At 46.1% G+C, this 20,076-nt stretch overlaps 1 protein-coding gene across 1 annotated transcript in view; it reads right to left on the reverse strand.

The window, feature by feature from the left end:
* DIS3L2 (DIS3 like 3'-5' exoribonuclease 2) overlaps window positions 1-20,076 on the reverse strand; it is a 322,655-nt gene that overhangs the window by 255,548 nt on the left and 47,031 nt on the right. The window contains 1 exon segment of the mRNA XM_061637537.1: window positions 13,708-13,809. Within this exon segment, the coding sequence (XP_061493521.1) occupies window positions 13,708-13,809 (102 nt within the window).

Below are 20,076 nucleotides of genomic sequence, written 5' to 3' on the forward strand. Positions count from 1 at the left end.
CAGGACGTTGGGCTACATGGGTCTTTGGTCTGATCCCATAGCCAGGTTCTTAGGTTCTTGTGCTATTTCACTTTGAATTAGGCACACATCAATATCCAGTTGAGGTGGGATATTGTGATAAAATATATGGAGGAGAAGAATCTCTTGGATGCATAAGGTTCGTGCTGATTAGGATTAGTTAAAGATCACTAGAAAAAAGGTGGCACTCATCTGTTTTGGGAAGGATATTACATGGAGGATATGCTTCCCATAAAATAATTCTTGCAGGCTTCTCTTCCTTGAGCCATTTTGCCATCAGAATAGTTAGCTTTACAAACAATCCTTTGGCAGATCCAAAAACATCCAAGAACTAAGAAACTTTGCAAATATAATGAGGATTAATTTTTTATGTGGAACGTTTGACTGGGAGTAGCAGGCAACCTGACTTTCTTCTCTAAAGCGTAAATTCCAAGACTCGCACTTAATGCAATTATCTTGTAAATGAGTCCAGCCACAAACCTCCACACTGGTAAAAGAAAAACAATTCTAAGAAAAATTAGTTCCATGAGGACCAAAGATGTAGGTAGGCCCAGAATGACAGCAGTTATATAAGCGATTGGATTAACAATCTAGTGTAATGTGTCCCTGTTGTTTTTAAAGGCTTGGAAGGGAAGGATTTAAAAGAACTGTTTCATCAAAAGCTGGATTTTAAAGGAAGCAAACAATCTGTCGTACTCAAGAAATCACTCATAAGAACGGGGGGGGGGGGGAGAACCATAACAGAAGATTAAATATTGTGTTGGCTTGCCCCTTATTTTCAGATCAGTTACACCCATCCACACTTCCCTTCATCCTTCAAAAGAGGAAGACCTTTAAGTCAAATTAACTGAAGCCTAATAACATTTAATTGTCTGAGCAAACCCATTGCCGCAGGCTTGCCCACAACTCCCTCACAGTGGAATTAACACCTCAACACAAGGGACTGCTTAGGGAAAATGCATCCCATTTCCTTTCGGATTTACCAATTATCTAACGTTTGGTTGCTAATCTCAGGATGAGATTAGAGATATTTACAGTACAAAGCACATGCAAGCACCCAAGCAAGAGTCTCTAAGCAATTATGATGAATCTATAAGCAATTATTATCCGGGAGACAAGACACAAGCGAGCCAGAAGAGGCTCTGTTCATGGGGGTTCTCTCTCAAGCTAATCTTTACACCTATTCAATGGTAAAGACCTCCTATCTGGTGCGGAGTGAAAGCATACAGTTAGTGAACTGCAGCAGGGAAAGTAAAACTGAACAGTTCTTGACCTCAAAGGCCAGTGCAGACCATACAATGGAACAGACACAAACTAGGGTCCTCTGCCCTTAAAAACATTAAATTCTGGACCAAGAAAAGCTGGATTCTCCAATCTGTATAAATTATACATATTTCCAATGAGAACACAAGGAAAAGCACAGTAGCCAACCAGACTCCTACAGGAAGCCTACAAGCAGAATCAGAGTGCAACTGTGCTCTCCACAATTGCGATTCCCAGAAACTAGTATTAAAGAGCCACACAGCCTCTGATGGTGGAGGTAGAACATAGCCATTGTGGCTAGTAGCTCCATGGATTTGTTTGATTCCCCTTTAAACCCATCCAAGCTGTGTTGGAAGTGGGGCAACAGCAACTCCTGTTTGGGGTCTTTTGTCTGTATTCCAGAAGGAAGATAGAGTTAGGGTCCTCCAGCTAGCTAGGCTTGCCTCCCTTTGCCTGTGCTCTTCTCTAACTGACTTCCTTCCATTGTAAACTGATATGCTCAGGGAAGCTTATCTGCCCCTCCGCCTTCCTCCCTTTCTTCTCCTTCTTCAACTGTCCAAGGAGAGATGAGACATCTTTGTCCTTTTTCTCTCAGCCATGTGGGCAATACCCACGTCTGGGCATTGTGCCTCCAATTTAGTTAGTCAGAACTAGGTATGCCTTTCCTATCTACTATGCATTTCTATCAATAAAGTACCTTTTCTTATTTTACTAAGTCTTAAGCCTCAGTGATCTAAATGCAGGGCAAAAGCCTGCTATTTAGGTAAATAATAACAATAATAAATAATAATAATAAATTTAATTTTTGTGTCGCCTATCTGGCCGAAGCCACTCTAGGCGATGTACATATTAAAACTCAATAAAATACAATATAATTACAGAATAAAATACAATGCAGTCAACACTAATGCAGGCGTAAAACTATGTAGGGCAATCAGAAACAATAAATAATCACAGAAAAATTAGCCCACCCCGGAGATCCCAAAGGCCTGTCCAAAGAGCCAAGTTTTTAAGGCTCGGCGAAATGTATCCAGGGAAGGGGCATGGCGAAGATCAAATGGGAGGGAGTTCCAGAGAATGGGGGCCGCCAATGAAAATGCCCTCTCTCCAGTCCCCACCAACCTAGCTGTTTTCGTTGGTGGGACTGAGAGAAGGCCCTGCGTGGCTGATCTAGTCGGGCGGCTTAATTTGTGGTACTGGAGGTGCTCCTTCAGGTAAACTGGGCCGAGACCGTATAGGGATTTAAAGGTTAACACCAACACCTTGAATTGGGCCCGGAAAACAACTGGAAGCCAATGTAGATGAAATAACACTGGTGTGATGTGATCACGGCGGCAGCTGTTTGTAAGCAACCGAGCCGCCGCATTCTGCACCAGTTGTAGTTTCCGGACCGTTTTCAAGGGTAACCCCACGTAGAGCGCATTGCAGTAGTCTAATTGAGAGGTGACCAGGGCATGTACTACCAGTGGGAGCTGATGAATAGGGAGGTAGGGTTGCAGCCTCCGTATGAGGTGTAGTTGATACCAAGCTGCCCGGCTCACTGCCGAAATCTGCGCCTCCATGGACAGCTTGGAATCAAGAACAACCCCGAGGCTGCGGACCTGATCCTTCAGGGGTAAACTCACCCCATTAAGCCTCAGGTCAATAACACCCAACCTTCCCCTGTCACCCACAAGCAGCACCTCGGTCTTATCAGGATTAAGCTTCAGCCTGTTCCTTCCCATCCACCCACTCACGGATTCCAGGCACTTGGACAAGGTCTCCACAGCCAACTCCGGTGAGGATTTAAAAGAGAGGTAGAGCTGCGTGTCATCAGCATATTGGTGACACCGCAGCCCAAAACTCCTGATGATAGCTCCCAGTGGTTTTATATAGATGTTAAATAGCATGGGAGAGAGGATAGAACCCTGTGGCACTCCACAAGTGAGGGGCCAAGGGTCTGAAATCTCATCCCCCAATGCTACCTGTTGATGCCTGTCAGAGAGAAAGGAACGGAACCACTGTAAAACAGTGCCTCCTATTCCCAATCCTTCCAGGCGATATAACAGGATACCGTGGTCGACGGTATCAAAAGCCGCTGAGAGATCCAGGAGGACAAGAAAGGTGAATTCTCCCCTGTCTAATGCCCTCCTCATATCATCCACCAGAGCGACCAAGGCTGTTTCAGTACCATGTCCAGTCCTGAAACCTGATTGGTATGGATCCAAATAATCCGTTTCATCCAAGTGTGCTGACAACTGGCTAGCCACCACTCGCTCAATGATCTTGCCCAAAAATGGCAAATTCGAAATGGGGCGAAAGTTGTTCAAGACTTGGGGATCCAAGGAGGGTTTTTTCAAAATGGGTTTTATAATTGCCTCCTTGAGGGCCGGTGGCAGTACACCCTCTTTCAAGGATGCATTTACCACCGCCCTGATCCCTTCGCCCAATTTCTCCTTGCAATTCATAAGGAACCATGATGGGCAAGGATCAGTCAGACAGGTGGTAGGCTTCACCGTTGAAAGTACCTTGTCCACATCCTCAGAAGGAAGAGGCCGGAACCGATCCCACTGAACCGGATTGCAACTGGTCAACTCTGGATCTTCTACTGCATCCACAGCGTACGGAATCGAGTTCTTCAGGTGTTCGATTTTATCAGCAAAGTGCCTTGCCAATTTGTCACAGGAAGCCTTAGAGTGCTCCAAGGGTTCCTGAGCAACTGGACCGACCAGGCTTCGGACCACTTGGAACAGCTTCCTGGGACAGCACTCTGCAGATGCAATAGAGGCAGCAAAGAAATCCTTCTTTGTTGCCTTTACTGCCACCTGGTAGGCAGCTATTGCTGCTCTAACCTGTGTCCGAACATCTTCAGAGCGGGACTTCCGCCACCGGCGTTCTAGTCGTCTCACCTCCTGTCTCAGACTTCGCAACCGGGGTGTATACCACGGTGCTGTCTGAGTTCTGTTCAGGGGGAGAGGACGTTTCGGAGCCACCTGGTCTAATGCCCTGGTGATTCCCTCATTCCACTCCATCACCAGGGTTTCGACCAGGCGACCTTCAGCAGGTTCCAATTCCCCCAGCGCAGTCAGGAATCCCTCTGGATCCATCAGGCGCCTGGGGCGGACCATTCTAATAGGTCCTTTACCCCTGCAGAGGGTGTGTGGCAACGAGAGGTCAAAGTTCACCAGATAGTGATCTGACCATGACACGGGGGTAAAAGAAATAGCCCCCAACTTCAGAACACTCCCCGCCATTTCCAAGACAAATACAAGGTCGAGGGCATGACCGGCTACATGGGTGGGCTCAGTGTTACTAAGGTGCAGTTCCCAGGAAGCCATGGTTTCGAGGAAATCCCAAGGGGCTCCGATGAGAGTGGTCTCAGCATGCACGTTAAAGTCCCCCAACACTAACAGTTCTGGGGAGAGCAGTCGTACATCCGAGACCACCTCTAGCACCTCGGTCAGGGAGTCTGCCGTGAAGCGGGGCGGGCAGTACACAAGCAGGATCCCCAAACTGCCCTTCGAGCCCAACCTCCAGTACATGCAATCAACAAACTTGGTCTTAGGAAGCAGGGGCCTGGTGAAAATCAAAGACTCCCGATAGATGACTGCCACACCCCCTCCCCGCCTTCCTACCCTCGGTTGCTGAGCATAATGGAAACCTGGCGGACACATGGCCTCAAGGATGGGAGCTGAGGCCTCGTCCAGCCAGGTTTCCGTAATACACACACTGGCACACACGCAGCTCAGACCACTGACGATCTCTGCATATACAAATTCCCATAGCAAGTTGGTGGTCATTGCTGTATCTGGGGGAAGAGCTTCGGCTAATGGGGCAGTATGCAAATGTAATAAATAATAATAATAATAATTCCAGAGCTTCATTCAGGTGGTCTGTGGCATGCCTGTATTAAATATATTGATTTTTAATTGTATTTTTATTGCTTCTTTTGTTTCTTATATTGTATTTTATGGTATTATAATTTGAATTCTATGGAATGCCCAGTGTAATGCAATAGAATACAATATAAGAAACAAAAGAAGCAATGAAAACGCAATTAAAAACCATACAGCATCTACAATTGCTGCAACAGGGAGAAAAATCCTTAAGTGGTCTGCCAGAACAATTTGTAGTTTTCAAGTGGTCTGTGGGGGGGAAAGGTTTGGGATCCACTGCTTTAATGTTTTTAATTGCTGTAAACCGCCCAGAGAGCTTCGGCTATGGGGCGGTATATAAATGTAATAAATAAATAAATAAATTGTGCATTGTGTGAAGAAGTCCCTCGCACTTTCTCTTGTCTGAATCTCCAAACAGACATTAAACTAGCTAGTCTATAATTATCCAGACCCTACTATTCTGGATCCCTTTCTAAAAACTGTTGTTACATTAGACACTTTCCAGTTCTCAGGTGCAGAGCCCAACCATAGGAACAAGTTACCTTTGCTATTTGTCAATAAGGCCTAGGAATTCATCCCTTTTGTCATCACTATTTTACCTCTTTATCTGGGTCTTTGACATCTGAGATGCATGTTAGGACCCACCCTATTTTCTGTGATGTTGTTTAAGTTGTTTTTAAGTTTTTTAATCGTGTGTTTTAAACTTGTTGTAACCCACCCTGGGACCTCTGGGTGAAGGGCAGGTAATACATTATAATAACAGTAACAGCCTTGGTTCCTCAGACTCTCTTCCTGCAAAAGTTAGTCCAGGCACAGGGAACTGCCCTAAAGCTACTGCGGTAAACACAAAGAATTCATTCAGCTTCTTTGCAATCCAGTTTTCTTCCTTTAGCACACCTTTAATTCCCTGGTCGTCCAAAGGCCCAACTGTCTCTTTAGCCGGTTTCCTGCTACTAATATATTTAAAGAAATGTTTATTGTTTATTTTGTAAACAAATAATACAAAAACAAAACAAATAAAAAGAGCGTAAGTACAAGAAGAGACAAAGTAACTTAATCTACAACCCCATTATCTAAGCGTTGGCAAAGAGGAGATGAGTCCAGGCTCCGGCACGTATGGCAGCAGAAGCCATCCCAGTGTGTCTTTCCTCAGCAGTCCGTGTGTTGATGCTAATTATGCTGCTCTTTCAAAATGGAGGGGTTTTTCCTGTCAATCTTAATATTTTTAGCAGTATGTTCCCTGAATTCTTTTTAAATATTGTATTATATTATTTGCATGCCTTATTGTCTGTTTTCATTTCTTTTGTCATTTGTGATACTTTTTGTTTTCATGTGGAAAAGATCTCCATTTTCTCAAGGAAGCCTTCTTGCCTATGATAGCTTCCTTGACTCTGCTTGTTAACCACGCTGGCATCCTCTTGGATTTAGTGATACCTTTCCTCATCTGGTTTATAGATTTTATAACTCAGCTTCCATTATTGCAGCTGTGAACAACCTCTTTACTCTCCCTTTTAATTTTCTTTTTACCAACCCCCTCATTTTTTAAAATTAGGCTTCGTCTTCTGAAGTTAAATGCGACTGTGTTGGACTTTCTTAGCAATTATCCACTTACTGAAAGCTGAGATTATCAGGAAGCTAAAAGTTTGCAACAAGTACCATATTTTGTATTCCTGGGTGATCACTGCACATGCAAAGTCCATCCCAGAAACAGTTCATCGGGCACCACAGAGACTGCATAACTGAGCAGAGATTACCTAATGGGCATCCCCAGAGACGTTTCATCCACATGAGCACAGAGGACATATACCAAGCACACTGGGTCCTGAGTGTTATCACTTCCTTTATGCCCACACTGAAGGTGGATTCTGACAAAGCAGCTGAGGTGGTAAAACCACTACAAAACAACTTTAAATTGGCACTTACCAATTGAGTGCCTCTGCAGGAGTCCTGCTGGATCAGGCCAAAGGCCACGTTAGTCCAACATCCTGTTCTCGCAGTGGCCAACCCGATGCCTCTTCTTGGAAGCCCGCAAGCAGGACCAGAGCGCAAGGGCACTCTCCCCTCCTGCGGCATCCAGCAACTGGCATTCTGACCATGAAAGCACAGGCATAGCCATCATGGCTAGTAGCCACTGACAGATAAAAATATAAATTAAAATAATATCATCATCTTCTTTTAAAGCCATCCAAGTTAGTGGCCATCACTGCCTCTCATGGGAGTGAATTCCACATTTTAACTATTCGCTGTGTGAAGAAATGCTTCCTTTTGTCTTTCCTGAATCTTCTAACATTCAACTTCTTTGGATGTCCATGAGTTCTAGTATTATGAGAGAGGGAGAAGAACTTTTTCTCCATCCACTTTCTCCATGCCAAGCATCATTTTATGCACTTCTGTCATGTCACCTCTGACCCGCCTTTTCTCTAAACTAAAAAGCTCCAAAAACATTTCCTCACAGGGGAGTTGCTCCATCCCCTTGAACATTTTGGTTGTCCTTTTCTGAAGCTTTTCCAACTCCACAATATCCTTTTTGAGGTGAGGCAACCAGAACTATACACAGTATTCCAAATGTGGCCGCACCATAGATTTGTTTAAAGGCATTATGACATCAGCAGTTTTATTTTCAATATCTTTCCTAATCATCCCTAGCATGAAATTTGCCTGTCTCACAGCTGCTGCACACTGGGTCAGTATCTTCATCGAGCTATCCATTATGACCCCAAGCTCTCATCCCTGGTTAGTCACCACCACTTCAGACTCCATGAGCATATATGTGAAATTAAGATTTTTTTTGTCCCAACTTGCATCACTATACATCTTTTTTTGCATCACTATACATCTCAGTGGTGGCCCCCGAACTATGGAACGCCCTCCCTGATGAGATACGCGTGGCGCCTTCTTTGTTATCTTTTCGGCGCCAGTTAAAGACCTACCTCTTCGCCCAGGCATTTTAAAAATTTTAAAATTTGAATTTAAAATTGAAAATTTTTAATTATGTTTTATTGTGTATTGTATTTACATCCACTTGTATTTTAACCTGTTTTATTATGCTGTACACCGCCCTGGGAGCTTATTGCTATAGGGCGGTCTAAAAATGTAATGTAATAAAATAAAATAAATAAATAAATTTTACACTGAATTTCATTCGCCATTTTCCCACCCATTCACTCAGTTTGGAGAGGTCCTTTCGGAGCTCTTCCCAATCCCTTTCTGTTTTAACAACCCTGAACTATTTCGTCTCATCAACAAGCGTGCCCACCTCACTGCTCACCTCTAACTCTAGATTGCTGATGAACGACGAGTTGCCTCTGATTTAGGGAAATAGCCGTAGCCAGTGGCAGAGCATCTTCTTTGCATGCGGAAGATCCTGGGTTCAATCCCCAGGAAGGGATGGGAGAGAGCCCTGCCTGAAACCCTGGAGAGCTGCTGCCAGTTAGTGCAGACAATACTGAGCTAAATGGACCAATGCTCTGACTCATATAAGGCAGCTTCCTAGGTTCCTAAGAAACGCCTGTGGATATGATGGGCACGTAGGGTGGTGGAGAGAACAATTGTAGAGCGCCTGCATAATGCAAACACATACTGCACCCCTTCATCAGTAAATGGAAATGGGCTGCCTTCAAGTCGATCCCGACTTATGGTGACCCTATGAATAGGGATTTCATGGTAAGCGGTATTCAGAGGGTGGTTAACATTGCCTCCCTCTGAGGCTAGTCCTCCCCAGCTGGCTAGGGCCTGCTCAGCTTGCCACAGCTGCACAAGCCAGCCCCTTCCTTGTCCGCAACTGCCAGCTGGGGGGCAACTGGGCTCCTTGGGACTCTGCAGCTCGCCCACGGCCGCACAGGTGGCAGGGCACGTAACCCCTGAGGCACTCCCTGTGGGGTGATCTTTAGCTGGCCCTTGACACCCAGGAGACACAAGCGGGGATTTGAACTCACAGACTCTGGACTCCCAGCCAGGCTCTCCTCCCCACTGTGCTATACCAGCTGTCTTGGTCAATAAGTTCCCGCTAAATGAAAGCTGGCTGGGTGGGAAGTTTTGGTCCCATCACAATAATGTTCCCAAATGATTATCTGTCTGCTATGGGAATAGATGTCAGTGGTTCACTGTTAGGAGAGAAACAACTGATACTCCAAGACCACATTAGGGAGGGGGAGGACCCATGGGACTCAACGAAAGCCAAGGAGCATCAAGCCCATTCCTATCTGTGCAACCCAACCCTATGGCTTAACAAATGCGTTTCTTTTATTTAAAGGGTTGGTATCCTGCTCTTCAAAAACTTTCCGCGGGAGGAGGCTTAAGCAACGTAGTAATACGAGTAACATCCTGCGGAATCACCGCCCACCCTCCAGGGAAGCTCAACTGGCACCACCTTTGTTATCATTTCAGCACTAAGAGAGGACTGTATTATTTTACATATTTATATTTTTAGGACCCACTCTGTAGGATTTTTGTGTTGTGATTTTAGGTTGTTTTCAACTGTTTTTAATAATGATGCATCTTAAAACTGTTGTAGCCCGCCCTGGGACCTTTGGGTGGAGGGCGGGTAATAAGTTTAAGTATTTATTTATTTATAAAAGTATTTAAATACCACCATCTCATGTAAAAAATAGCAAGGCAGCGTACAACAAAATAAACAAATGCAACAAAACATAAAATACCATAAAGACAGAACACAACAATCGCTGAAATGACTGGCCTATCTTAGGAGAATTAAACAGCTGCAAAGACCTGTCAGCATAAAAAGGCCTTCAAGAGAGACGTCAAAGTCAAAAGCAAGGGCACCTGCCGCATCTCTGCCAGGAGAGTGTTCCATAGCATGGGACCAGCGACACTAAATGCCCAACTTCTCGTTGAGGCCAGTCAGGCTTTTGTAACATGGGGACAACTAACAGCATTCCTCTGGATGGTCTCAGTTATCAGCTGGGATAACAAGGGCTCAGGCAGTCCTTAAGGTACTCTGGATCCAGGTTGTTCAGGGTTTTGTATGCCAACACAAGAACCTTGAACCTGGCTTGGTAGCATATGGACAGCTGGAACAGGTGTTTTAGCAGAGGTGTCGCATACTGTTGGACATCTGCCCCCACCAGCAGACCAACCACTGGATTCTACACCAGCTGGAGCTTCCGGACCAGGCCCAAGGGCAGCCCCGCATAGAGAGCACTACAGTAATCTCTGCGATAGGTTAAATAATGCTCACAAATGATCATCCATGATCTCTCCACAAACACACACAAAAAGATACAGCACTGTGTTTACCATCACAACTGTCTGTAAGAATACACCCAAGCATTCCAAGTTATAGAAAGACTTCTGATCTGTTCTTCAGGCGTTTTCCTCCACACATGTATGAAAGATTTAAGGGCTTCGCAAATTGCTCAGGCATTTCCATGACTTCACTGTCCCAAATTGCAATAGGGGTCCCCAATGTGGCGCCCACAGAAACCCACCAGGGTGCTCTCTGGACTCTTTAATCCAACTCTACCGGATTACAAACAGATTACAAACTATAACAGCCACACAGTCTGAATTTTTCTTCACTATTCCCTATCAAGCCTATCAAGCCTGCTAAATAGGGCCATCTGCCCATCTAATCCAGGAATGGCTAACCCCTAACCCCTTAGATGTTGCTGAACTACAACTCCTATCCCTCCTGACCACTGGCCATGGTGGCTGGAGCTGATGGGAGTTAGAGTCCAACAACATCTGGAGGGCCAAAGGTTCCCCACCTTAGCAGTATGGGAAAGCAAATACATAAAATAATGGATTACAGTGTGGACTCTATGGATCCACTCACATTCGCAGCCTCTGCCTGGGATATATGTCGGAATTCTATTGAGTTGCGTAGCAGAGCGGAGAGTTCTGAGCGAGCTTATGTGTGTGTGTTTGAATCTTTGCTAAGATTGTACCTTCCGTGCAAATTAGTCAGACAGAGACTTTAAGATTTAAAATAAGAAAGAACTACTTTATTCTGGAAATACATGCTTGATAGGAAAGAGTTCTATATCTAGCTAACTAGCTATGCTGGAGCAACAAGCACTGGTCCCAGTGCAGCTCTCATGCTGGTTGAGAGGGAGAGACAAAGGAAAGATGTCTGCTCCCCTCTCGAGAGAGAAGAAGAAGACTGGGAAGGCGGGAAAGAACTGGGATCAACATCCTTTGCATATCAGTCTAGCAGGAAGGGGAGAGAAGGTAAGGATCAAAGGACAGGTGTAGCCTAGCAACCAAGAGGTCTCCTCTCTAGCTATCCTTTTTAACTTCATGCAGCCTCAACCCACCAAGTTGGAGTTGAACCTCATACATTCCAACAATATATAACAATACTTCTACGCCCTTTTGGTGCCTCTTCATGCGATTCAAATGCTACTGTCATTCCTTCAGCTTTTAGAGTGTTGTAACACCTTCGTAAAGTTCACTGTAAAAACTTTATAGAATCTTCCTTGGACCTTCATTCATCTTTAGTTACTTGCTCTAAAGGTAACATTTCGATCCGTTTCAATCCGGTTTTAGGCCTGGGTTTGGTACCGAAACAGCCTTGGTCACCCTGTATGATGACCTTTGTCGGGAGAGGGACAGGGGGAGTGTGACCCTGTTGATTCTCCTTGATCTCTCAGCTGCTTTTGATACCATCGACCATGGTATCCTTCTGGGAAGACTCACGGAGTTGGGAGTTGGGGGTACTGCTTGGCAGTGGCTCCGCTCCTACTTGGTGGGTCGCCACCAGAAGGTAGTGCTTGGGGAACATTGCTCGATACCCTGGACTCTCCATTGTGGTGTCCCGCAGGGATCGGTTCTGTCCCCCATGCTTTTCAACATCTACATGAAGCCGTTGGGCGCAGTCATCAGGAGTTTTGGAGTGCGTTGTCACCAGTACGCTGATGACACGCAACTCTATTTCTCCTTTTCATCCTCTTCAGGTGAGGCTGTCAACGTACTAAACCGTTGCCTGGCCGTGATAATGGATTGGATGGGAGCTAACAGACTGAAGCTTAATCCAGACAAGACCGAGACGCTGTTAGTGAGTGCCTTCTCTGCCCAGATGGTGGATGTTCACCCTGTTCTGGACGGGGTTACACTCCCCTTGAAAGAACAGGTTCGTAGCTTGGGAGTTCTTTTCGACTCTTCCTTGTCTCTTGAGGCTCAGGTAGCCTCAGTGGCAAGGAATGCTTTCTACCATCTCCGATTGGTAGCCCAGCTACGTCCCTATCTGGACAGTGACGACCTCGCCTCAGTCGTTCATGCTCTGGTAACTTCTAGATTGGACTACTGCAATGCGCTCTACGTTGGGCTGCCCTTGAAGACAGTTTGGAAACTACAGTTAGTCCAGAATGCAGCGGCCAGATTGTTGACGCGGACAAGAAGGTCCGCTCATATTACACCCATTCTGGCTCGTCTGCACTGGCTTCCTATTTGTTTCCGGGCTAAATTCAAAGTGCTGGTTTTGACCTATAAAGCCTTACACGGCATGGGACCGCAATACCTGGTGGAGCGCCTCTCCCAATATGAAACTACCCGTACACTGCGCTCAACATCTAAGGCCCTCCTCCGAGTACCATCCCATCGAGAAGCTCGGAGGGTGGTGACTAGAAATAGGGCCTTTTCAGTTGTGGCTCCTGAACTATGGAATGGTCTTCCTGATGAGGTGCGCCTGGCGCCGACGCTGCTATCTGTTCGGCGCCAGGTGAAAACCTTTTTATATTCCCAGGCATTTTAATGCGTTTTATTATATGTATTGTTGTATTTTGCTGCTGTTTGATTATTTTTGTTTACCTTTGTTGGCTTGATTTTATTGTATTATTGTATTTATATATTCTTGACTGTTTTATTTTATGTATACCGCCCAGAGAGCCCTTGGGCTTAGGGCGGTATATAAATTAAATAAAATAAAATAAATAAATAAAATAAATAAATAAACATTTCTCACCTACACTGACTATATATTTCTTTCATGCCTGACTGGTGGATTACATGCTTTTGCATGCAGCAGATCCTAACTTCAAATCTCTGGTTAAAAGGATCTCAGGTATTGGTGCTGGAAAAGTCTTGTACCTGAGAGCCTTATGCTGCTGCCAGTCGAGCACAGAGCACTATGCAAGACAGACCAATAGCCTGATACAGTATAAGGTATCTTTCCATGTACCTAGAGAGACTGTAGTTTTGTTTCCGTTTTTTAAAGGAGGAAAATAGGCAACATTATCAGAACAGCAGATGTGCACGTCTCAGTTTCTGAGCATGCACAGAAATCTACATAAAGTTGCATAAAAACCAAAGGTAGACATTTTGCTTCATAATGGGGAAAAAATCCAAAGTTCAAAGTTAAGAAATACCTTTATTATTAAGGCCAACAGAGAAGAGAAATGTGAGAACGCAGACAGAAAAGAAAAAATGACCACAGGGAAGTCTGAGCAACCATCAGGATCAGGAGAACATGGAAAGTGATAGTTGGTGGAACAGGCACATAATCTGAAAAAAGGCACCATTCACAATTACTGGGGTTTGTGAGAAAAGGGCCAGAGCCTCCTCTTCAAAAAAAAGACTAGGTTGGATCACTGACCTTCCATTGATCTTTTGGAAGCAGCTTCACCACCACAATATCACCATTCAGAGCTCTGTTGCGAGCAACAACTCCATCAATGAAGATATCTCGGGTGCCGTCCTAGAAAAAGACAAGAAAAGGAACAGCTTATTATGCACAGAAAGCGGGTTTGGAAAAGCTACAAGCTTGTTTCAAAATGCATCACAGACTGAGGACAACAAAGTGATGCCATGAGTGTCTTTTCAGAGCCTGCACCAGAGAAAAGCGCAAGTCAGGAATGAGTCATCTCTACAGTAACTTACAGGTTCCTGGGGCAGGGTGGTGGTGGATGGGGGGGTTGTCGAAACCCTGGAAAAGAAAGCTGGTGAATTATCAAACTGCCCTCTGACAAGCTGTGGGATGCCAAAGCCAAGGATATTCCTGTGATCTATAAAGGTGCAACAAGGACTATTACAGTACGGCCCGCTTTACGGTGCTTCGCTTTACAGCGATTCGTTAATGCAGCAGTCTCGCTTAGATGCAATTAGACTAAAGCCCCACTCATACGGCGCTTGTTCCACTTTTACGGCGCTTTTCAGGCATCGCACGCCATTCAATTCAATGAGTTCCACTTTACAGCGGTTTTTGCTTTACAGTGGGGGTCCAGAACGTAATCCGCCGTATGAGTGGAGCCCTACTGTACTAGAGGAAGCAACCATGTGTTTACATTGTGAAGTGTGTTTCTTCTGGCTGACAACAGACTACTGTTCCCACAGACACAAATATTCTCTCAGCAGGTAGTCCCATCTTTCTGACCTCACCTGTGTCTGGGAAGACTCTGCTAAAGAAGGGGTGGGGAACCTCTTGCTGCGACTGGACTATAACACACTCACCCCAAATATCCCTGGCCGAAAGGCATACTGGCAGGGGCTGATGGGAGCTGGGAGTCTTGTCTGACCCAGAATTATTTTTCCAGCACTAAACAGCCAAGTGCTCTGGACACTGACAAGCAGGACATCTGTTATTCAAAAGGTAAGCTGTCTCTATACATGGGAGCGTCATTTAGCTACTGCAATGCCGTATCATTGAAAGAGCCACACCTGCAATGAATGAGTCTAATAATGCAGCCTTTCTCAACAGGGTGCCCTCCAGATGTTTTTGGATGATAACTCCCATCAGCCCCACCCAAAAGCATCTGAGGGTTGCCAGGTTGGCGAAGGCTGGCAAAATCTGTCCCCACATCTTGTTGCAGCGAATCCCTCCAGCTAATTCTGCACTTGTGTAAAGCAGTCATTGCTCTTGCCAGCCCTTGACCCTACTGCCACTCAGGTTTGGCTGGATGACACCAGTGAAATATTTCAGCCCCAATCCACCTGACCCCTAAAGGAGTGGGTTCGTAGTCTGGGAGTTTTCTTAGATCCTTCCCTGTCACTTCAGGCTCAAGTGGCCTCGGTGGCTCGGAACGCGTTCTACCAACTTCAGTTGGTAGCCCAGCTACGTCCCTACCTGAGCAGAGGGGACCTTACATCAGTTGTACATGCTCTGGTAACCTCGCGATTAGACTACTGCAATGCGCTCTACGTTGGGCTGCCTTTGAAGACAGTTTGGAAGTTACAGCTTGTCCAAAATGCGGCAGCCAGATTAATAACGAGGACCAAGCGGTCGGAACACATAACACCTGTTCTGGCTCGCTTACATTGGCTGCCAATATGCTTCTGGGACAGATTCAAAGTGTTGGTTTTAACCTATAAAGCCCTATACGGCGCGGGACCACAATACCTGTCGGAACGCCTCTCAGGATATGAACCTGCCCGGACAATGCGCTCTACATCGAAGGCCCTCCTCCGAGTCCCGACTCATAGAGAGGCTCGGAGGGTGGTGACAAGAACTAGGGCCTTCTCAGTGGTGGCCCCCGAACTCTGGAATAGTCTCCCCGTTGAGGTGCGTACGGCGCTGACGCTGCTGTCTTTTCGGCGCCAGCTTAAGACCTGCCTCTTTTCTATGGCGTTTTAATTTAAATTTTAAATAATTATGTAATCTGATTTTTGCACTTTATACGTTTTTGTAATATTTATTATGCACTTTTTATGAGATGTATTTTGTATTTTCTGTTGTACACCGCCCAGAGAGCTATCACTAGTCGGGCAGTATAAAAATCTAATAAATAAATAAATAAATAAATAAATAAATAAATAAATAAATAAATAAATAAATAAATAAATAAATAAAATTGCTGCATTCCCTGGGATCCCCTTTCTTTGGAATCAGGATGTATGTTTAATGCTTCCAGTCTGTGGGTCATTGTCTGCTTTTCCACATTTGTTTCTTCCAAGTATTTTAAGAGCAGCTTTTACCTCACATTCTAAAATTTCTGGTTCTTCATCATATGGTTCCTCCGTGAATGATCTGTCATCCTTGCATCTCTTTTATAGAATTCTTCAGTGTATTGCTTCCACCTTCCTTTTATTTCATCTCGGTCAGTCAGTGTGTTCCCCTGTTGATTATTCAACATCCCTACTCTTGGTTTAAATTTCCCTTTCATTTCTCTAATCTTTTGGAACAGGGCTCTTGTTCTACCCTTTTTGTTGTCCTCTTCTATTTCTATACAGTAACTATTGTAATAGTTCTCTTTGTCCCTACGTACTAGTCGCTGTATTGTTGCATTTAGGGTTCTGACTGTGTTTCTATCTCCTTTTGCTTTTGCTTTCCTTCTCTCTTTAACCATTTGAAGAGTTTCTTCAGTCATCCATTGGGCTCTTTCTCTCTTTTTAACTAAAGGTATTGTCTTTTTGCATTCTTCTCTGACTTCAGTCCATAGATCTTCTGGTTCTCTGTCAACTAAGTTTAAAGCCTCAAACCTGTTCCTTATTTGATCTTTATATGCTTCTGGGATGTTATTTAAATTGAATTGTGTCGTTATGTTTTGTTGGTCTTCTTTAGCTTTACTCTGATTTTCGATACAACCAGTTCATGATCTGTACCGCAGTCTGCTCCTGGTCTTGTTTTCGCAGAAGGTATGGAACTTCTCCATCTTCTGCTACCAATTATATAATCAATTTGATTGCCATATTGACCATTTGGTGATGTCCACGTGTATAGTCGTCCTTTCGGTTGTTCAAAAAATGTGTTCACAAGAAAGAAATTATTGGCTTCACAGAATTCAATAAGTCTTTCTCCTGCTTCGTTTCTGTCTCCTAAGCCCCATTTCCCCACAATTCCTAATTCTTCTCTGTTCCCTGCTTTTGCATTCCAATCCCCCATGATTATCAGCACATCTTGTTTTGGTGTGTGATCAATTTCTTCCTGTACTTCTGTATAAAATCTCTCCAATTCCTCTTCTTCTGCGTTTGCCATCGGAGCATAGACTTGGATGATGGTTGTGTTGATAGGTTTCCCATTTAATCTCATTGATATCACTTGCTCAGACCTTGTGTTGTAGCTCCTAATTGCTCTTGCTACATCACTTCTCACTATTAAAGCAACCCCATTTCTTCTTAATTTCTCATTTCCTGCATAAAGTATTTTGTAGTTGCCTGATTGGAAATGTCCCATTCCCGTCCATTTTAGTTCGCTCACGCCAAGTATTGTAATGTTGATGCGTTCCATTTCTTGCTTGACAATTTCTAACTTTCCCTGGTTCATGCTTCTCACATTCCATGTTCCTATTGTGTGCGTCGTACAACTCCGGACTCTCCTTTCACATCTGTGTGCATCAGCCTTTGGGCTTCCTTTCAGCTTTGAAGCAGCTGCATCATTAGTCACAGCACTACTCGTACTTGTCCTTTGTTCTTCCCCAGTAGCTTGGTGAGTGCCTTCTGACCTGGGGGTCTCATCTTCCATTTTGTTGCATTTTGGATACTCTGTTCATAGGGTTTTCGTGGTAAGAGATATTCAGAGGTGGTTTACCATTGCCTTCCTCTGAGTTTGGATGCATCTTAGTCTGGTGTTTCAGCTTTGACCATTCCGCTTTGGGTGCCCCTGCTAGGAGTCTACCCTCTTGGTCTAGACTCCTGATGGCATTGCTCTCAGCTTCTTCAACACACTCAAACCCCCTCACCACGTTACGGTGTGCATCCGAAGAGAAGGAATCGCTGTATACCAGGAACCTTTTCAGCTCAATGGGCCAGATCCTTATCAGCATTGGCCTGGCGGGCCAAATTTCACCTGTCCAATCACCTGACATCACAAGGACACAATGTGCTTTGAAGTCCTGAAGTCAGGGTCTTCAAAGCACCTTGCAAGGCGCTGCTAAAATGAAGGGTTTTCCCCCCTGTTTTAGCAGGGGATTCCATGCAGGAGGAATTCTGCTCAGTTTGGCTGTGTGCCCATTCCCTACTGAGAACAAGCACATGCAGCCAGTGCAGGATTTAACCCTGCCCTTCACATGACATCACAAGTGACATCAGCTGATGGGTGGGAGGGTGTGGTTTGGGGGAAACGGCCACACGGGTCACCTTGGACCCCCCCCTGGTGGGCCCATATTGGCTCAAGGGCCAGAAGTCCCCCACCCACCCCTGGTGTAGACAATGCTGTTCTAGATGGGCCAATGGTCTGACACGGTGCGCCAGCTTCCTTTGCTCCTTAAAGGCCTCCTGCTCTGGTGTCCCAGTTCAGCCTGCCAAGACCTCCAACCTGAAGTCTCATTAGAGGAGGAATAAGGGCAGCAGGACCCTCCGGTAGATCTCCACGCTGCCAGTGACCCTGAAGAGACAATGGATCTGGAGATCTCTGGCCCAGGTCTGGAAGCCTCCACACCACCAGTCTCAGTTCCTGGGCAGCTCTCAGACACGCACCTGCTCATTTCCCTTGGGGCCACAGGAGCAGTGGAGATGGCAAACCAGGCAAGACCTTCAGTGCTGCCGTCGACGTGCCTGGCTATTTGCATATGAGCCTACTCAGCAGGAGAGGAAAGCGCATGGAAATGCCTGCCCAGATCAGGGCCTGGCCGAGAGCCAGGAATAAGTGCAGCCTCCAGCTTCTAGGTAAGTTCCCACCTGAGCTGCTTCTTTGCTGAAGCAACAGCTCTCCTCCAGCCTTCCTGGCTTGAGGAAATGGATGCTGGGCTGAGACTTGCGGGCTGCATGTTTCAGTGGGCTTTCAGCTCCGACTCCCAAGCCTGTTTGGCTCAGATTCCAATTTGCCTGAACAGGAGTTAAAAGTGTACGGAAGGGTCAGCAAGCCCCTCTCCCAAGTGTCCCTAGGCATGCAGGCTCCTCTCAGACCTTTGTGCACTGAGCATGAAGGTCTGAACAGAACATCTACATATGACCAACTGAGTGCACCGAGAAGCCTCTGTGTGACTGGGAACCCCAGCTAATCAGGATGCCTTGGCCTGGACACCCTTCCTCCATTCCACATGGCTCAGTGAAGCCAGCTGTCGGATCCCAAGAGAGCTCCATGCATCCTCTATGGAAAGTGTCAGGTCCCAGCCAGAGGAGTTGTCACCAGAGGAAGACAAGGAGGCTCCGGTGTTGGACCCAGACCTGGCTCAGGCCCCATCTAAGGGGCTGGGATCCTGCGATGAGGTCCAGGATGGGCTGTCTGCACCTGAAGCAGGTTCGGCCTCTGACGTCGAGGCTAAACAGCCCCTGAGCCCAAGGAAGAGGCATCTCCTCTGACACCAGATGGAGACCTGACCCACCCAGAGGAGTGCCCGACTACAGGCCCTGACTGCTGAGGAGTAAAGGTCTGGCTACAGGTGACCAATGGGAGTCAGCTGAGGTTTGGGGTGTGGTGCAGCAGCTCCAGCATAAAAGCTCTAGCGCTAGGCTGGAAGGGCTACTGGAACAACAGCTATACACCAGTTCTGAACCTTCCCTGTCTAAAGAATACCTGTGGACCCCAGACCTATCTCTTGCCTGACCCCTGACCTGTGTTGCTTACAGACTGCTTGGTGTATGGCCCTGGACTGCTCTGACACCGATTCTGGCCTGATCCCCTTGGTGTTGTGGTAGACTCTGGACTCTGACTGCGGACTGACCCTGGATCCTGTCCTTGTGCTGCCCTCACTTGTGTTTCTGCCGGAGCTCTCTCGCCTCCTGAAGGAGCCTGGTGTCATGGCCCCGTCAGAGGACTCCTCAGATGAGGATGACTCGGGAGTAACAGCAGCAAACCCAGGAGCAGCAGACTCAGGAGACACGGAGGAGCCTCCTGAGAATCCAGATCCTTCTGCCCCTCAGCTGCAGAGCACCCCAGATACAGCAGAGGCCCTGCAGCCAGACACAGACAGTCCACAGGATACTCCCCCCTCACCTGCAGAACGTAGACAGCAGAAGGTCAGGCAGAAGAGAGGCAGGCCTGTCTCCTTAAGGCCCAAATGCTGAGGGCTCACACCTGCTGTCCATCCTGCTCTTTATAAGGCACACCTTGGCTGCAGCTTGTTGCTGACTGCAACGTCAGGCGTGGCTT

Source organism: Rhineura floridana, chromosome 7 (assembly GCF_030035675.1).
Source record: "Rhineura floridana isolate rRhiFlo1 chromosome 7, rRhiFlo1.hap2, whole genome shotgun sequence".
Lineage (NCBI taxonomy): Eukaryota > Metazoa > Chordata > Lepidosauria > Squamata > Rhineuridae > Rhineura > Rhineura floridana.